The sequence below is a fragment of the Chroicocephalus ridibundus genome, chromosome 9 (assembly GCF_963924245.1).
Source record: "Chroicocephalus ridibundus chromosome 9, bChrRid1.1, whole genome shotgun sequence".
Taxonomy (NCBI): Eukaryota; Metazoa; Chordata; class Aves; order Charadriiformes; family Laridae; genus Chroicocephalus; species Chroicocephalus ridibundus.
The window spans coordinates 20,730,938-20,750,264 of record NC_086292.1 but is presented as its reverse complement, the minus strand read 5'-3'; the positions used below and the strand labels follow the sequence as shown (position 1 = coordinate 20,750,264).

General features: G+C 45.6%; 1 protein-coding gene across 4 annotated transcripts in view; it reads right to left on the bottom strand.

Annotated features, from left to right (window-relative positions):
• Positions 1–19,327, bottom strand: part of FGF13 (fibroblast growth factor 13) — a 273,215-nt gene that overhangs the window by 44,698 nt on the left and 209,190 nt on the right. For all 4 annotated transcript variants that reach the window (XM_063346491.1, XM_063346494.1, XM_063346492.1 and 1 more), the window contains one exon: positions 16,374–16,477. In XM_063346491.1, the coding sequence (XP_063202561.1) occupies positions 16,374–16,477 (104 nt within the window). The remainder of the gene's footprint in view (positions 1–16,373; positions 16,478–19,327) is intronic.

Genomic DNA, 19,327 nt, shown 5'->3' with positions numbered 1-19,327 from the left:
GATTTTTGAGTGGTTGCTTCCCTGGCCTGTGTCACATGCTCACAGAGACTCACAAAAAGAAAAGGAGATCAAGGAGTAGGGGAAAGGAGCTGGTGGAGAAGGGCATGCCTCATCTCCTTCCAAATGCTCACAAACATGGCCTTGCAAATGAAAATATCAGCGTGAAAACCTGACCTCGCTGGAGTTAGCAATGGCTTCGACACTGGCGGGCCATAGCTTGGCCAAGCACTAGCATTTCATCCTTCTGCGCGCTGCAGTTTCAGTGATTCGTGTTCAGAGATTTAAAAAGCAGCAGACATGAAAGTATTACTACTGCCCTTATCCCTGCCCCAGGATGCGACCAAACCGAACAGGAAGAGTTCAGCTATTTTTAACCAGTTTCTCTTTCTCTCCTGCAAGACCTATGTGGGCATAAGTGCATGAGAACAGACTTGGCTCATGGACATTCGGGGCTCGCTTTCGTTCAGCATGGAAAATATTGCCTAGGCACAGCATTTAGCTCCCAATCTAACCCCAGATCTTTCCTCACCTCCTTTTTCATTGGTGCCTGAGCTGTTGAGATATCAGATTTTGATGCAAGCCAACTCCTGAGCTGTTTGCACGTTAGGCATAATGTAAACCTGTATATGGCTATTTCATCAGTTTGGAGAGGACGTTGAAGATACTGAAGTTGCCTCCATGGGGAGCCTCTGCGAGAAGAGGCCAGGCCACCAGGACTCAGAGCGAACCTTTGACCACAACGGGCATGCATTTTGGTTATATCCCACCTCACCCTCCTCTGCGGCAACGTCTCTCTCGGAGAAGGCAGGAATTATAGGAGCCTGGCTCACGCTTATACCGCATTGTTTCCAGCCAACGCAGCATCCCGTGCAGCGTGGCACTCAACATCAGGGGGCGAGGAGGCTCTGCGAGAGCGGCCAAATGCTCTGCGAGGGGCACTTCCCTCACGCTTGAGAGCAGGTACCCAACATCCAAATTGATGATGGCTTAACGATCACACTGAGAAACGAAATGGGCTCTTTCGAGCTGAACCGCTGCTCGGTGCCGCACTCTTTGTATTGTGCTTGCTGTGTCACACAGCACCGTGTACCGATAAGACGTATCGTAAGTGACACAAACAGTGAGAGAAAGCAGGGCGTGCAAAATAAATGCTTGGAGAGGTGGATGTCGGGACTGGGTGAAATGTGCCATTCCACACGCTCTCTCGGATGGTTCCAGTTTGCTATTTGCACATCCCAGTGCAACCCTTCCCGCACCAGCAGCATGGTCTGAAGCAGTGCCCAAGGACATTGCTCTAATCAGGGGGCCTTCCCAGAGCTGCTGGTATCAGAAAAGGGCTGCAGCCACTGCTGAGTGTTTGACCATCGCTATTTCAACTGCCATCCCCTACCATTTACCACTCGACCTTAAAAACAAACCTTTGGTGGGACTTGGTAGGCAAGGTTGCAGCCTTGGAATGAGGTTGATGGAGTCTGGATGTGGGCGTGAAACATCCCTGGGACTGCAAATCACAAAAACCTTGGGTTTTCTAAGCAGAAATACAACTCTTTACTCTTAATATCCCAATTAACTCAAAAACCACAGCCTGATCATAAGACCAGCTTTCTCATAAGAATATCTACTGAATGGGTATGGTGGCTTCTCATAAGTGATAGATTGGAAGAAGCTTTCAAGGCGGTACTGGTATCATCAGGTGACTGCTGGCCTGCACGCACGTAACTTTTCAAGCAGAACACTCCACTTCTAACCAGCCATAGCAAAGCGTTATTCACACCCAGTCTTTCAGAGACGATGCAATTAGCTTTAGGGGCACAACTGCCTCCTCTTAAGTCTTATACGCCAATGTAAGCAACAGACTAATATCTCTGCAGCAGTAGAAAGTGTCGAATGGGTCAAGAAGAACAAATACATCTTGGATTGAAATTAAATCCATGCTATGAAGTTAAAACTTTCCTGTTCTTGAAAGAGCAATAGAAAAAAAAAACAACAAACAAAACCCAAACCAAAACAAACAAGTAAGCTGTCTTAAAGCCAGGTTGAGCCTGAGCCAAAAAATTTTACATTTGGAGAGACTGGCATTTGGAGAAAAGCCCTGAGTTCTGGCACATCTCTATTTCCATTGTTTGTTTGTTGGAAGCTTCCCTGTCCCCCACCCCAAATCTCACCTGAAGTTTTATTCCAGGTTCCAGTTTATACCTACACAGAGCTCCACAACCCAGTTTAAAGTCTTGGGTGTTGTCCATCTCTATTTATTCTCTCTATATGGGTTTACGTGTCATATCTTCTGTACAACAGATATGTTCTTTATCATTACATTAAGAAACTAAATGGTATCAGGTTGGTAGCGATGCAAAGATATTATTTCAGAAGACCTTTTCCAAGGAAACAGAATTTTATCAGACTTTCAGGACATCGAAGATGAGAGAGAAATGAATTTTTCTGTAGCTTTGTTAACCTACTTTCCAGGAATTTATCCATTTTTGAAGTAATCAATATAAACTCACAAAACTCTCTATTTCTAAGAGTAATTTGGGCTATTTGCATATCCCCTGTATTTACTGCTGTCCTACAGAAATGGAGACTTCTACCTCCAGCTTGAAGTGCTTTGATTTGGGTTTAGGCACTATGTGACCTGTAAAACCTCACAAGACTCTCTACCCACAGAGCTTTAAAAATGCCAAAACAGCACTCAAAGGACCAAACTCTTCTCTTCATCATGTGTGTGACACTGCTGCAGCTGACACAGTGATGTGGGTACGTGGATGGTGCAACCTGAATGGGTCTAAGGCACAGGAAACTCAATTCTACGTTACTCAACATTTTTTTTTGAGAAAGAGTAGAGATGTTTGGCCTTACTGTAGCAAACAGTCTCCAGAGGGATCAGTCTAATGACAACTTAATTTTACCAACTTTGCTTGACTCAGTAAAAAAGTACAGATTAGATAATTGCTATATCAAAAAGTAAAGGCCATAACCATCACAATCACCCACATTAATTCCAATTGTTTCATAAGAGAGGCAACTGTTGTTTAGAAGACTGTCAGAGCCAGAGGGAAACAAAACAGCTCAACAGCAGAAAGCCTGGTATTAAATGAGAGGGGGAAAAAAAATCACTTGTCTTCTTCTACTGTCATTCCTGTGATAATAAAATGAAGGGCTGCAAATGCAGAGGGTTTGCTGTTGGGTAACAAGTGAAGCTTCATCAGATGATTCACAGCCAAGCCAGGGTGACTGTGTTCATCTCCTCAGTTAACAGCACAAAAGGAGGTTGGTTTCCTTAGCACGGGTATTCCCAAGCCCCTTGCAGATCAAAACTGCCTCCTGCTCAGCTGAAAATGTCAAGATCTTCAGGGATTCACCACGGGGAAATTACTGCATGGCCTCTGAACGTCGCACTGCCTGGGCTCTGTGATAGAGGTGGTGCATAAACACGTGCTTTTAGTGCGATCAAATCAACGCCGTTTGGGAAGATGCATCGTGAGGGCAATGGCTATGGGCCGATGAGCCGGGAATACCCTCTCCCTGACACTGCTGTTGGGCAGACTTTTGTGAGGAAAAATATTATTTATAGTTTAGTTGTAAGAGCTACAAGTTCTAATAAATGCTTGCCATTCTGGTATTGTTCCTACAAGCATAATTAAAAGAAATATAAACTGTTAGTGCAACACTTAGAGAGTACAGGTGTTTTTTGGCATCTCGCTGATTAGAAATGCAAATTTGGAAAACAATTAGCTAATGTGGTAGAAATCAACAATTTGCATAAAGCTCTTTCAGGTCTTTTCTATTGCAGCTGCAATAATCTCCCCAAGAAAAAGCCTGCGGAAGCCTGTGCCCAACTCCACTGCCCATGGAGCAAGCTCCCAGTCTCTCAGTCTAGAATACACATTACATCTTTGTTTCACGCAGAGGCAGCTAAAGCATAAATTAAAGTCAAGATTTTTCAAAAATAGGTGAGTGAAGCTGGCTCCGGTTTCACGACGCCCAATGGTGGCAACGCAAACGCAGTCGCAGCCTTGCTGATGCGTGACACCAGGCGTCAGAAGACACGGCAGGCTGTGCTCGCTGGTGAACCTTATCGCAAGGCTGCTGGTGCCGTGACAGCGCTGCAGAAAGAGCCTGCTGCTAACCTTCCCCCGCACCTGCACAACTCGAGATTTCCATATGGTCTGCCAGAAAACTTTAAGCCCTAAAAGCAAATGTCCAAAAAGTGCAAGGCGCTCACAGAGAGGGATTGTTTGTGAACGACACAACACCTGATTCTCCACTTGCTGAACTCTTCCGTAGGAAAGCATTAGCCGCCCAGCCACCGCATGGCTCAAAATGGGCATTCAGTTCCAGAGAAGGCTGCAAGCCTCAAGTCTCGCCCATGACACTGAACCAACCCCCTGGGCATCCAGGACCAAGGTCTGCTGCTCTCCCTCCACCTGATAACCATTCCAGGCCTTGGGACCTGCCTCCAGGCAAGAGGGGACTTATTTTAGTCTTTAAGCTTCACTGGCCTCCCAAATGCTCAGTTCATTTTTTAATCAGACAGAAATTTCATATTGCAAATCAATGGCTGCCTTGTCCAGACCCTGAAAATCTTAGGTAAATTAATTCTTCCTCTGGCAGGCAGTCAATGAAACTGCTTGCTTGAGTAAGGATTACTTACACGAGAAAGGGTTTGCAATACCAAGCCCATTAAACTCTTAGTTCATCAGGTGAAGGGAACAGATCAGCACTTTGAACTGTGTCTATTCCACTTATTAGAATTTCTTTGGCTTTTTGTTCTGTTTCAGATCATTCACTTATTTACTCTGAGCTTATTGTGCCTTCTGTCAGTGTCAATATGGCTCAGCTGGCAGCAGATGCTCCTCTAGAGCTGAGCACACTGGTGTGAAATAACGAGAACGGAATGAGAATTGATGGGAACTTTTGCCTAAAACCTGAACTGAAACCTTCATGTTTACGAAACTCTGCTTCTAATTTGTGTACCAGCTCCATGAGATATCCTCGTTTTAAAAATACAGCAGGTCTTCCAGTTTAGTTGGAGGCCGCGAGTACTGGCAGGGTGAGGAAAAGCCCACACTTTTCAGTTTGCTAGACCCGTTTTGTTAAAACATTAGGTTCTGGAGTTGTTGTTTGAGGAAACGTGCTCTCACAAGTCCTCTGAGGTTTGCCCATTCCCAGTCAGCTCAAATGCAAGGTCCCACCAACACTCGAGAGGGTTCAAGAGGAATGCTGCTATCTCATAACAGGATTTTTTACTGTCTGAAAAAGCTCTGGGGATGAGGATGGAGGGTCTAAATTGACTCCCTCATTAAACTGCATTTGAAGTCATGAGAATAAAGAAAGGGAACAGCCTTCATAAAGCAGACATCCTCGTGTGCTGTGCTTCTGAAACCGGCTCCCTGATTTTTAGGTACCTCCTGAGGCTTTAAATAAACAGAACTGTACTTCACCAATTATCATGCCTGTTTTGCTTAGCTCCCCAGTGGATTTAGTTTTAGAAGAACCGTACTGCTCAATATTCAGTGCTGTTTGAGTAAAATTACAAAAATGAAAAACAATGTGATAGCACCTGTAGCAACCACAGAACGTAAAATATGAAAGGTCTTGTCTGTTCAATTATTTAAACCATCCAATCTGCTGGTAAAAGCTATTATATTGGCATTATATACAAAGACTCCCTAATCCATTCTAAATTTTGCATTCCTTTGTTAATCCTACATTGCCTAATGAAAGCAGTTCCGTTTGGAAATGCAAGTTTCTTGGTACAATTTTTATCCAACTGACTTGTTTTCTTTCCCAGACCCTTTTTAGGTTTTTCCATCCAGGAATTCAGCAGCCTACCTCCAAGCTTATATATGGAAGAGTTAGTTTCTGAAACCAAGGCCTCAAGGACATAATCTACATGTGACAACTCTCCTGTTTCCTTTGTCCTTGCTTCTGTTATCACCATGTTTATCCTGCTTTCTAGGACTCATACAGGCATCTCTGGTTTCAGCGCTGAGAAGTCATGCCACAAGGATGGCATTCAGGCTCTGTGTGACTAAAGTAGAGGAGTTTCCTTTGGAAACCCTGTCCAGTTGTGCTGCAGGTCCCAAAAGCAACCATAACGCTCAGAATCTTGGGGATAATGACTCCTTTTTCTTGCCCAATGACTCTTCATCAGTTTTGCTTCGCAGACTTTTCAAAAGATGCCTACAGAGAAGGTGGAGAAGGACTCTTTATCAAGAAGTGTAGTGATAGGATGAGGGCTAATGGTTTTAAACTGAAAGAAGGGACATTTAGAGGAGATCTGAGGAAGAAATTCTTTGCTGTGAGGGCGGTGAGCCCCTGGCCCAGGTTGCCCAGAGAAGCTGTGGCTGCCCCATCCCTGGAGGGGTTCAAGGCCAGGCTGGACGGGGCTTGGAGCAACCTGGTCTGGTGGGAGGTGTCCCTGCCCAGGGCAGGGGGTGGCACTGGATGGTCTTTAAGGTCCCTTCCAACCCAAACCATTCTGTGATTCTGTGCCTTTTGACTGACAACACTGCAAATGCAATCTGAACTTTTACAGTCAAGCTGGATTCTCACTTTTCGCACCTCATCACTTGCAATAAAAGTTCTGCCAGGAAGAGGATGCTCTCAGTAGGTTTGCAAGGATGTAAATGGCCAGAAAGCAGTAAACATTCTCTATGGGCTGCCAAGTAGGAACAGAACTGAATTCACTTCCTCTTAGCACTGTCGCAACTGCGTGGTACATGAAGATAAAAAGACACAAAAATGTGTTTAATAAAGTCACTCCAAATACCCCCACATGACAGATCTGTTGCTGATGCCAGCCTGGATTGATGGATAGTCATTTTGGGGAAATGAACTGCCCTTTACTTACTTTTAGCACAGGAAATGCCAAATTCTGTTTGTCCTGGCACTGCTGCAACAGCCGGAGCTCCTGGTCCTGCCCTGCAGCAATAGGCACACACAAGAACAGGCGCAGGAACAGGCATATACAGGAACAGGCACGTTTCCATATCCTTGGTCAGCTTTCTGCAGCCCATTCTCACCCCAGTCCCATACTCTCACCACAACCACTTTTTTTTCTTGCATATAGAATCACAGAATCACAGAATGGTTTGGGTTGGAAGGGACCTTAAAGATCATCTCAGTCCAGCCCCCTGCCCTGGGCAGGGACACCTCCCACCAGACCAGGTTGCTCCAAGCCCCGTCCAGCCTGGCCTTGAACCCCTCCAGGGATGGGGCAGCCACAGCTTCTCTGGGCAACCTGGGCCAGGGGCTCACCACCCTCACAGCAAAGAATTTCTTCCTCAGATCTCATCTAAATCCTCCCTCTTCCAGTTTGAAACCGTTCCCCCTTGTCCCATGGCTTCCCTCCCTGATCCAGAGTCCTTCCCCAGCTTTCCTGTGTCCCCTTTAGGGACTGGAAGGGGCTCTGAGGTCTCCCTGGAGCCTTCTCTTCTCCAGGCTGAACCCCCCCAGCTCTCTCAGCCTGTCCTCACAGCAGAGGGGCTCCAGCCCTCCCAGCATCTCTGTGGCCTCCTCTGGACCTGGGTTATCCTTAACCATGGTTAACTAACACTTTCGGGTATTTCTTATCAAAGCACCAACAGCCTCCTGAAAACTAACCCATAAAGAAAACATCAACAGGATGCAGCAGCAGAACGGTAAGGGCACATCTTTCTCAAGCCGTTGGCCTGTCACTGGCTAACTGCAGGTGCCTATCGGAGAATATAAAGAAACAAAGGGAATTTTATCCCAATATTTTCCCAGCACACTTCCCCAGTCCCTGGTGAGCCGTGATTTCAGGACATTTCTAAGCCAAACACGACATCATTCTATTTCGCAGCATTTTTCTTTCAAGAATTTGCCTAAATGATATTGGAGCCCACAAAAATGAAGGCATCCTCGGCACCCTATTGCAGCAAGTTCCTCAGCTGAGGGGAAACCACTTTCTGCAGATTTAATAAATGTGACGAATCCTTGTGCTTCAGTGTCATCCTGGGCGAGCTTCCACTCCGAGTTCTGAGTTTGTTTTCCAGCCCCAACCGACTCCCGTTGGTTGCGGGGAGTCCTTGGAGGCTGCCTTTAATTGCTCCGGCATCCTTGTTTAGATGTTCATCCTCGCATGGGCATTTCCAGCGAGCAGCAGGCTGCGAGCGCCGCCGGGGTTGAGGCATCTCGTCGGCAGGTTACAGAGCGAGCCTAACGAGGCAGAAGCGCTGCTGAGTCACTGTGACAAGAGCTGCTTCATTAGCTCAACCTGCAGCACGAGAGGGAGGGGAAGCCCTTCTGGGCAGAGGATGGGAAGGCAGACAGCTTTCCAGAAGGAAAGGCAAGCGTAGGAAAGAAGCTGAGGTTTCATAATGGTATTTGCTTTTAATTAAAGCCACATTCTGAAAAAAAAACCCCATGTTAAGTTTGGAGAGTTATCTTGCTTCTGATCTTGAAGATATTTCTCACATAGCTTGGAAAAACAATGCCACAACTCAGAAATCCACAGAAATACTAATATACGTATTTTCCCAGCAAACTGGGAAAGAAGAGCCCAGCCCTGCAGGGAGCAGGCACACATACCACTCGACAGGCACCTACGCCACCAGTCACAACGTGTAGCACCCACACCACATTTAGGAGAGAAATCGGAATATTCTGAGGTGGTCTGAATACACAATCCCAACCGAACACGCCGAGAACCTGGCAATGCTCTTATTCTCGCACTTTGCGATGCAAGGCCGTCCGCTCCAGCCCTTATCAGCTTACAACCCTGGCTTGCCAAAGACGCTTCACGACATGACGGTGAAGAGTTGGGAGTCACCTGGAAGTCCTGGAACTCAGTATTCCCTGTTTGCTGGCGCGGGGCCGAGACACAATGCTGGAAGCAGGCGGTGTGTGATCCAGGTGCCAAACTATCAAACTCGGGTCCAGCTCCAAATTCTGCAGAGGTGGGTTGTTTTTTTTTTTTGGCATCAGGCTGGTTTTGTGTCACTGTGACCCCAGTGAGCAGCGCAACGCACTGGAAAACTGGGCCCTATGAGCTACATTGCCTTTTCAGCCCCATTTCTGAGCTTGCTGAGTCCCAAACTTCTGCTCTGAGCAACATCTGAGCTTATAAAGGCTTTCTGCCTTTTCACCCAAGGACTTCGGCATCGATTAGCAAATGACTAACAAAGAGAGTGGATGCACTTTTAGTCTTTTATCTGCTTCACATGTACATTGTTTATCTCTTCGGGCGTTGAAACTGTTCTTGCACAAACAGCAATTTCATCGCGGATTTTTAACAACTGCTCTGTCAAGAAAATCATTGCACAGGTCTGGCAGGATCCGAGCAGTGCACAATCCTGAAGCATCACTTTCTCATGCTTGGGGTCCTCTCATGAAGCCTCATTTTAGAAGGTGCCGAGTATCCCCAGCTCCCACCACCTGCGGTGAGGGATGAATGCACCTCTGTGGATTTCAGATGCCTGAGAGACGACTTGTAGAGAAACGCAGCGTAATAGCTCCAAGACTTTCAGCTTGCTGAGTCTTGTAATAATTCTCCCAGACAAGGACGATGCTTTTCCCCCTTTCCTGCTGGAGACATGCTGTCTCCTGACATCTGGAATCACTCTCATCCCAGCAGAGACAAGCACCTGAACGAAACAGCACTGATCTCCCTGCCCCACTGCTCAGCAACAGCACAGATCATTAAGAAAGACCAGCACGTATCTCATTAAGGAAGGCCTGCTGCAGGAAACCCCTCCGCCTCCCCAGGGACCCAACCCCCAGGAGCGTCCCACCCCACAGAGCGGGGCCAGCCAGCCACAGCCAGCCACAGCCAGCTCAGCAACAGGCTGCCGGGCCCTTCGGCAAGTGGGAGACAAGTCTGTGAGCGGTGGGTTCTGCAGCTACGCTGCTGGGCACAGCACAGCCCGCAACCAACCCTCAAACCATCACGGAGCCTGTGATGCTGCACGGAGACCCACCAGGCTTCCACCCAACCAGGCACCACCAGAACCCACCTCTGTGCTGCATCACTGATGTAAAACTGAACCAAAGGACAATTTTTTGCATCTGCCCAGCTTAGCTGCCAGCATAATTTAGAGCAGAGTCTATGGGTGAAGGTGTCAGAAAACATTTATCAGTTTGGGCTGGTCCTACAATGCTCGGGAACCTCCTTCGAACACGCTCCTGTCCCAGTGCTGATCCCAGACCTCTCCCACCGTTGAAGTGGGGCAGCAAGAGCAGTCTGGGATGTCAGCACGATGCCAGGTCGCGGCAGGACTAGAGCATCCCTCCTCACCATAAGCGTGTTGCATGTTTATCCAGCATAGAGCAAGAAAAATGTGCTGTGGCTCTATCTAAGACCCCATCACTGAAGAGAATGAACTATCTTAAGGTACAGTCTACGCTTGAGCATGCATGGTTAAAAATGATTTATACTGACATGCAAATTTAACTAGATGAAGCTTTTGATTATTCCCCCTGTCTCCTTCTTTGCGCTATTTCCCTGAGGTGGGAAAATGCTCTTTGCCAGTAATTCATTATAAATGCCCCAGCCATTCCCATTAGCTACAGCAGGTCTCCCCTGCACTGCTCAGTATTAAAATATGCACAAACTTCTCTCCAACTCACCAAAACCAATTTTTGAATCACTCTGAGAATTTAATCACATTTCCCTTCTCTTGGCTATAATCAACGTGCATGCTTCATACAATATTTACTTTCCGTGCAGGTACCAAACTTATATATGACAATCTATTTTACATACAGAGGACAACATTAGCTGAATGCTCTCTTAGGGTAAATTATATATAAAATTCTGCACAGGGTATTATATCAAAGTGCTCCTTAAACCCATGCTAACTCTGTACCGAGTGCATCAGACAAGAAATGGTGAAATTAAGCCATGTACAGCAGCTCTATTAACTCAAATATACTGGACATCCTAAAAGAGCTAACAACGCAAGCATAAACAACTCTGCCGCGTAGCATTCTTCCTAAGACCCATCCTACAAGAGGCTGAATGCCCTGAATTTCCAATAAATGAGCTGAAAGGCTGCAGGAGGGAGGGACAGACTCATGGTCAGGACTACTCTTGGTCAAGGACTCTATCCAAGCTGGGAGAAGCTGTAAGCTCCCTCGCACATGACACTGTTAAATCAAACGCTTTGGCAAATCACAGGAACGCAGAGCAAGACAAGACGGAAAGCACTCTTTACAAGCTGAGGTGCATGGCTCCTGAGAGCAGCCAGAAGGACACAATGAGCAGCACACATTGAATTTCTGACAACGCATCCAGGCTAAACAAGCACACAATTAACATGGTCCGAAACGTTCTATAAGAGAAATACGCATTTCGCCGACAATCATTAAATGATTTTAAAAACTCCGACATGATGGTGCACGGAAAATACAGGGCTAGATGTTCTCAGGTTGTTCTTTTAAAATTTACTGTATTTTGGCTTATGCTTCAGTCTATGTGGAATTCAAGCGGTACATCCAATTCTCTTCACCTACATACCCGCCTTCCCTTTAATGAACTTCACTCAGCGGCTGCTCTGTATCACTGTGAGCCTCCTCCGTCACATCACAGTCACTTTAATGAGAAAGCAATAGCTCTAGGACTACACGTCTGACAAGCAGATCCTTAAAATATTTTCCACTCTTTTGTTCCAAGACGACGAAAGGACACAAGGAATTCGGAGGGTACGAAACCTAAAAAAACTCAAGCATAGTATCAGTGGTCATCTGAAAGATGTGGTTGTTCATAGAAAGAAAAATAAGATAAATTAAAAGCCATCCTAAATTATAAAAGTGCATGATTCATTGTGTGGTTACGTAAGGCAGCAGTGCCATAACACTGTTTAAGTCATCTTGCAGAAGCACGATGGTGCTTTAAGAAGGGATGAATCAAACCCCGTGTTTTCCTTTTAAAAGGGTGCTCGAGCATCAAACAGCAGGAAGAGCCACGGCTTGAAACGGCTCCTGACAAGGTCCCTCCAAATACAATTGCGAGGGTGGGTTCGGCTTGGGAGGTGTAGTCACACAACTCCCTTCAACTTTGGTAGGAAACTGGCTACAATTAAAAAATGGTTTCAAATGTGGTGTTCTCTTCCATGATAGGAAGATGTGTTTCCCACCCGGCGTGGAGAGGAGGCACTCCACAGAGCGGGGCGAGCAGTTGCTTCCCTTCCCTGCCGTCCAGGACTTCTAATGCACTTCTACAACAAATGTAGATAATTATATAGAATCATAGAATCTTCATGGTTGGAAAGGACCTTTGAGATCATCAAGTCCAAATACACACACACACAAAAAAAACCCTACAATCTCTGCCACTAGAGCATGCCCTGAAGTGCCATATCTAGACGTTTCTTGAACACCTCTAGGGATGGTGACTCAACCACCTCCCTGGGCAGGCTGTTCCAGTGCCTGACCAGTCTTGCAGTAAAGTCATTCTTCCCAATGTCTAATCTAAACCTCCCCTGCCGCAGCTTCAGACCATTTCCTCTGGTCCTGTCATTATTCACCTGGGAGAAGAGGCCAACACCCACCTCTCTCCCACCTCCTTTCAGGTAGTTGCAGAGGGCAATGAGGTCTCCCCTCAGCCTCCTCTTCTCCAAACTAAACATGCTCAGCTCCCTCAGCCTCTCCTCGTATGACCTGGTCTCCAGACCCCTCACCAGCCTGGTAGCTCTCCTCTGGACACGCTCCAGCACCTCAATGTCCCTCTTGTACAGAGGGGCCCAGAACTGAACACACAGTACACGACGTAAGGCCTCACCGGTGCACCAGATATTATGTTAAAATAAATATATTTATTTTTTACTTAATATCTTTTTTTTCTACTTAGCTGAGTTGCTGCCTTGTCCCCGAGGAGCTTTTATCATTACATTAAAGATCTTATTTTTGGTCTAACTGACAGACGCCGCAAACTATCTATAAACTCTGGCAGACAACTACAGGTATCTGTTCTCGGCTGATTTATTAGACATCACCGATCCCCTCGTAGAGCAAATCCACCTCGTTCTTGAGTACAGTCACCGGATCAGAAGCAAACCAGCCTACCTTTGAGGTCAGAGACCAGAGTCCCCATCCTGGCCAACTGCTAGGGAAGAAGAGGCATGGCCAAAGCCCCGAACTCAACAAATTAGCAAACTGGATCCACAGATATTCTCCATCTGCCAACCACTGTTATGGACTGTGGCTGAGACGTACTCCCTACATATGCAGGACACTCAGAATCAACTCAGTCAATTCTGTTGCTGCACAGCCCAAACCTAAAAAATATACTGTAAGGAACAACATACAAGAATTCACCACAGCCGTTAAAAGGAAAAGCAACTGCGATTTAATATTGCAATTTAGCGCAAGGTACATGGAAATGGGACACCTGGTGCGTTAGCCTTAATGTGCTCTCCTGTGCAAGTGTGGGAAGGCACTTAGCTGTGCCTCCATTTATCCTCCCGTAAGCCAGATGTCTTATTTACCTATTTACCAGTGGGGTAATTGCCGAGGACTTAATGGCGTCTTTATCAGGCGCAGCGTTTTGGAAATGTTTCAGGCTAAAAGGCGCTATCAGGTGCAAGGCACAGACAGGAGCACGGGGTGAGGAACAGGGATGCTGTGGTAGCAGGGTGTTTTTCAAACCATTTACCTAATGAGCCTTCGGCAACGCAATCTGAAGGAAACGATTCCGCACAGACACACGCATGACTGAAGTGCAAGAGTCGCCGTAAAACCAAAAGATCATGACACAGACCACAATATTCTCTCTCCCTGTTACATTGCATCATCAATTCTCTCTGGAAATGGTGCAACTACCTGTTATAGTTATCTACAATTTAAGTACCTTTCTGTATTTCCCCTTATTCTTGCTTCAGGAATTTGACAGTGTTTTGTGGGGCTTTCGCTCCTGATCAATCCCATGTTGCCATCTGTCTGCTCCTGACAAATCCCAATCAGGAACACATCTCTGTGAGGGCTTGGAAACCCTCAGGATGTGTAGATGGATGTCATTTACTTGAGCTGAGCCGGTCCCCAGGCTCCCTGTTGGCATCCCTTGAACAGGTGAGTGTTCAGCTGGTGTAAATCATCTGAGCTCTCTGGGGACTCATTCACATCAACCAAGAATCCAGCCCAAAATATAGAGCTAATTTCCCATGCATCAGGCTGTCAGGCTGTAGGGCTTGCTGAAAGGACCATTAGCAGCAAAAGAAGTGCTAGAAATGCTTGAAAAATGGTGCTGGAACTGCAATTCTGGTAACCTTTTTGCCTAGCAGATGAAGTAGGGGCAGATGCTCCTCACCAGCCCTTGTCCATTCCCTGGGCACATTGACAGAGACATGAGCAAGGTTTTGCCCCCTAAAACAGTTTCTTGCAATTATTGTAAAGGACAAAACAACCAAACCAGAAAGCACCAAGTGATAAACCCAAGATCATTGAGAGCTTGGGTGGGAACCCTCTTCGGAAAAGGAGATCAACATGAAATGGACACCTGTCTTTGGGAAGAGAATTCAAAAATATGGATTTCGGACACAACAACACGACAAAAGTCTAAGGCCTTGCCAAGCCCATGAGGTTCAAGAAGAATAAAAGAATAAATGTGAGAAAATATAGCTGCCTAATAAAGAAACAAAAATGACCATTGTTACTAAGGGGAAAAGAGAGGGGTGTCACCAGTTAATTTAGCAATGGCATAAACTATTAAATTCACAGATACTAAAGGATTCAAGGAAGACGCTATTCATGGCAACATGTGAGACCACATGAGGAACTACCCCTGATCAATGCAAATACCAAAATTACAACCAAAGTGAATGTCTGAGCTCTGCCTAAGATGCCTAGACACCCATCAAACTAAAAGCTGGACTTAATCTAAATAAGGGTTATATTCGGTCCCTCCTCCTCCCATTGAGGGATACTAGAAATGAAACTTCATCCTCTCAGTGGCCCCTTTGACTTCAGGATTACGTTTCACAACGAGAAGTTACTGCTTCGGCGGCAGAATCTGTCCCATTTGCTGCATCTTCGCAAAAATGGCTCTGGTTCTTCCAGAATGTGCGCGATGAAAGAACTGACCCGCTCAAACCCAGCACCTTCGCTGCGTGCGGTGATGGAATTTCCCTTTCTGTCCAAACCTCTCTATCCCACCCTGAGCCGCAGCTCGAGGGGATGCTCTCTGAGGGGGAATGCAGCCCGCAGAAGTGCTGTCTCGGGGAGCGGGCAGCCGGGGAGGAGCGCGGCTGAGGATGCTAAAGTCAACGAAAACCCACGGTACAGCCCAAGGTACATTTGCAGGGCAAGTGTAAATGACCCGTGACCACACGGGATGAAGGGGACTTTGCACAATCTGGCTGCGCGGCTGCAAGCCCTGCAAACACATCTGTGGATTAACCGCCCTGAGCAAATAGCCAGAGTCAAAAGAAGAGCAGAGTTCGAGGCCGTTCACCGAAATCTTAGTTTTACTTTGCCCCACAGCACACCCAGTTCTAATTCACTTTGGCTCTGGCAAGAGGAAAAAGCAAAGCCGCCCCTCGTCCCAGCTGTCAGCATTGCAAAACAAAACGAGAGATTTGAATATGTTTACTTAACTGCTATCAGTATTAAAGGCACCTTAAGGGAATCATTCATAGAAGAGAATAATTTGTAGTAGATAATAAATCACATTTTCCTCTATTCTCCTCCTTGGGAAAAATCTATTAAGACTTTATAATTAAAACTCCTGAACGTAGTTCAACTAAATGTTTTTAATTGAAAAATGGTCTATTTTTAAAAATGTCCTTTTTTTCTTTTTTTTTTTTTCATAAAAACACTGTTTGCTCTCTTGAGGAATGCCACTGAAAATTATTAACTATCATTCCTCATCAAAACTGCTAATAAAACATTTCTTTACTCACTCAGCAACTTGGAGCCATAAGATTTTGACACCTAATTCCATTTCTATTTGAAAATCCTGGCCAAACAAAAAAAAAAAATTAGTTTCTCTAATCCCTTTTAAGAACAGTAATAGAGATTATAGAGGAAGATATAAAACGTGTTCAGGCACGTGTGTGATTCACAAAGTTGTCCCTTTCCCTCTGTCCCCTGCACTGATTAGCCCGAGCAGTCCGCAGTGACCAAGAGAGAGCATCCTCTCTGTTTGGGGTTTTCCTTGTGGGTTTTTCATTATTCCACACTTTGGCATCATTCGTTTGCATCAAAGGCACCGCAGTTCAATTCTGTACATCTGTACGTATTCATGATGGAAACAGAGTAATAAGCTAAAACCAGACTCTCGCCACATTCCCTGTCACTATACGGAATTTGCTGTCAAATCTCACGTCTATAAACAGATTCCTTGCAACAGTAAATTATTCATTTACTACGTTCTTACCATAATTTCAGTGAGAATAAAATGAAAAACGTTTACTTACTGATGTATATAGGTATCCTTCACTGTTCATTGCCAGATACAATTTTGTTTGAACCCCCTGAATCGCCACCACTCGTAAACCCACAGGTATGAGGTTAAACAAAGCTAGGAGAGAAAGGAGACGGAGAGCAAAATTAATCCTTTAGAGTAGGCAGATTAGATAGAGAATTAAACCATAATTACCAGAACCAAATAAAAAAATGCCCATTCGTGCATATATTAATTTCTGCGGGTGCTATAGACCAATACTGCTGCTATCGTGTTCTTCTATAGCAATTTCCACCAACAGCTCAGAAATTATCTAGAGGGCACCAGCGTATGTCCCCCAGTCTGAAGACGGTGAATTGGAGGTACTGAGAGCTAAACGGACTTACCTGCCTCGTGAGCGGAATCCGGGGGTTGCTGAGTTGAACACACTGAATTTGGTTTTGGTGTTATCTTTTTTTGACAGCAAGTGCAAAATGAAAAAAAAAAAGGTAATCCAAAAACAAACACAAACTTCTTTTTTTTTTTTTTTTTTTTTTGCAATTTCAGAGCAAATCCAGTAACCATTTTTGACCCAAAGGAAGGAGCAAGATGAAATTCAGAAAAATTAAAACCCTTCATTAACATCTCAAAATGTTTCCACTCAAAATTCATCGGGGGTTTAGTGGTTTTTTTTCTCTTTTTGAGAGGAGAATGGGTTTGAAAAAAACATAGTTAAAGAACTTCAAAACAAAACAAAATGACAGCATGTTCTTTAGATCAAGCCCTCAATCTGGGCTTTCAAAATTGAGTTGCTTCGAATGTTCTGCTTGCATTTATGTTTGTACACATGCTAATAGTGGCAGGATTTATAAGCAGAGAAACTTCTCTTCAAAAAATGAAGATTCCGGTTTGTAGAGTGGCTAATTAAAAAAAAAAACAAACCAAAACAAAACAACCAAACAACCAAAAACCAAGCAAAGCTCTGCCATAACTTAGATTCATGGATACATTAAAATTGAACACAGGTAAGAACAAGTTGAATACGGTACTCTGTGTTCAATATGTAGGATTATAAATAAAGGGGAATTAAGAAAATTTTGAAGCACTGTTATCGTAGCCCAAAGCATCTCCTTTCAGGCTGCCCTATAAATGCAGAGAGAGGATGAAAAAAGAGCCAAACTGGCTCTTATTTCCAATGGTTTATTATTTGGCTGGAAAACTCCAGTCTGCTTCAGGCTGAAGTTTGGTATTTATGGTCACTGTCTGAAGCTAATTTCAAACTGAATTATGAATTTGATAGATTTTTATTATTTCCAAAAGTATAAGCTAAGAATGATGACACATGATAAATTTCCTTTTTTTTTTTTTTTTTTTCAGCCTGGCAACCCCCAGACGGTCATATTTAATTAAAAGACAATTTGCAGCCTGTCAGTGTTTAATACAGAGCCTAAATTCTGGGTGCGGAGTTGTCAAAAGTGTATCCAAAAAGGGGGCTGGCAGCCTGTGGGTGCTCTGCACCTCTGGGCATTGAATACAGGTGGAAATGCCCAGAACTAATAAATGAACGTAGGACATCACGAAATCATGCCTGTGTTTTTCTTTCCCTCTCATAGACACGAGGGTCCAGGCAGCCACAAACACACAGACACAGCCCCCCCTGCCCCCCCCACTCGCCTTTTGCAAGCATAAAATCAATAGAAATGGCTTTCTCTTCCCTAAAACAAAATCCTCTAGTTCTGGGTGATTTTTGGCAAAGAAAATGTAGATTTTTCAGTAAGAGCAGTGGATTTTTCTCATTTGTTCTATCAAATGCTTGACTTTACTTGGGGGAGAAAATAGTCCCTGTCTGACTCAGTAAATATTCCCTTGGAGAGCCCTCTTTTTCTGCAGTTCAACCCCAAAAAGCAGCGTCCGATCTCTGTGTAGGTGGGAGAGCGCGATTTAAAGCCCAGGATCTGGGCAGAACCTGGAGGTCCCTTTCCAAAGGCGCTTTCTTAATGGCAGATTTATGAGCAGGGCAAGCGGCTGGGCATTTTCAGCACAAGGGGACGAGCCTGGGCTCCGCTGTAAATAGTGGTAGGAACCTGCCAGTGGATTGGCCAAGGACAGAGAGTTGAGAAGATAAGAAGATGGAGCTCCCAGCCCTGGAGACGGGTTTTTGTGAGCAGTTCCTGGCTGGGCTGTGCTTGGCAAAGTGACTGGAGACGGGAGACCCTGCCATGGGTGCTCAGCTGCTTTCCCCGGCAGATGGACCTGTTTTCCTGCTGTAAACCTCCGTGCTCTATTTTGAGGCAAGACGAAGGTTGGGACACACTCGACACACTCAGGAGCTGGTGTAGACATCGGCGGGATTAGCAGCTGCGGTGGCACAGGCTCTCGGAAGTGGGAAAAGGGCTGTGGGGGAGTGAGGATGGCTCTGCCGCCAATGGCTCTGCCAAAGGGGACAGGGACCGGCTGGTAGAGGGGGGCACAGCCAGACACAGCCAGGCTGCCCCAGCTGTTGCCTCCGAGTCCAAGTCCTGCTTCTTCTGAGCAACCTCGTCTAGTGGGAGGTGTCCCTGCCCATGGCATAGAACTAGATGATCTTTAAGGTCCCTTCCAACCCAAACCATCCGATGATTCTGTGGTTCTATGAGTGAGTGCCCTGTCTGTGACCAGCAAATGTGATGGGACCAACAGCAGAGCCATGCAGCCCCCCCTTCTCTGCAAGCCCCCAGTGCCACGGACACGGGCTTTGAGATGCTATCGCCTTTCTAGGGGTTGACGCTCAGGCGGGCAGATGTGGCAGAAGGGGTGGCAAAAAGCCACGGGAAAATAAATTGTTTGCTACAACAATCACTTTGTGTTAGCACAAAATAATGCAAAGTGATCTGCGTCTTAGCCTTTCCCTATTACATTTGCGCTGCTTAAAATAAGGATATGCTATCCAGCGTAATGAAAAACTTGGAGATGCCCAAGGGAGAGATGATCTTTGCTACGGCCCTTGTG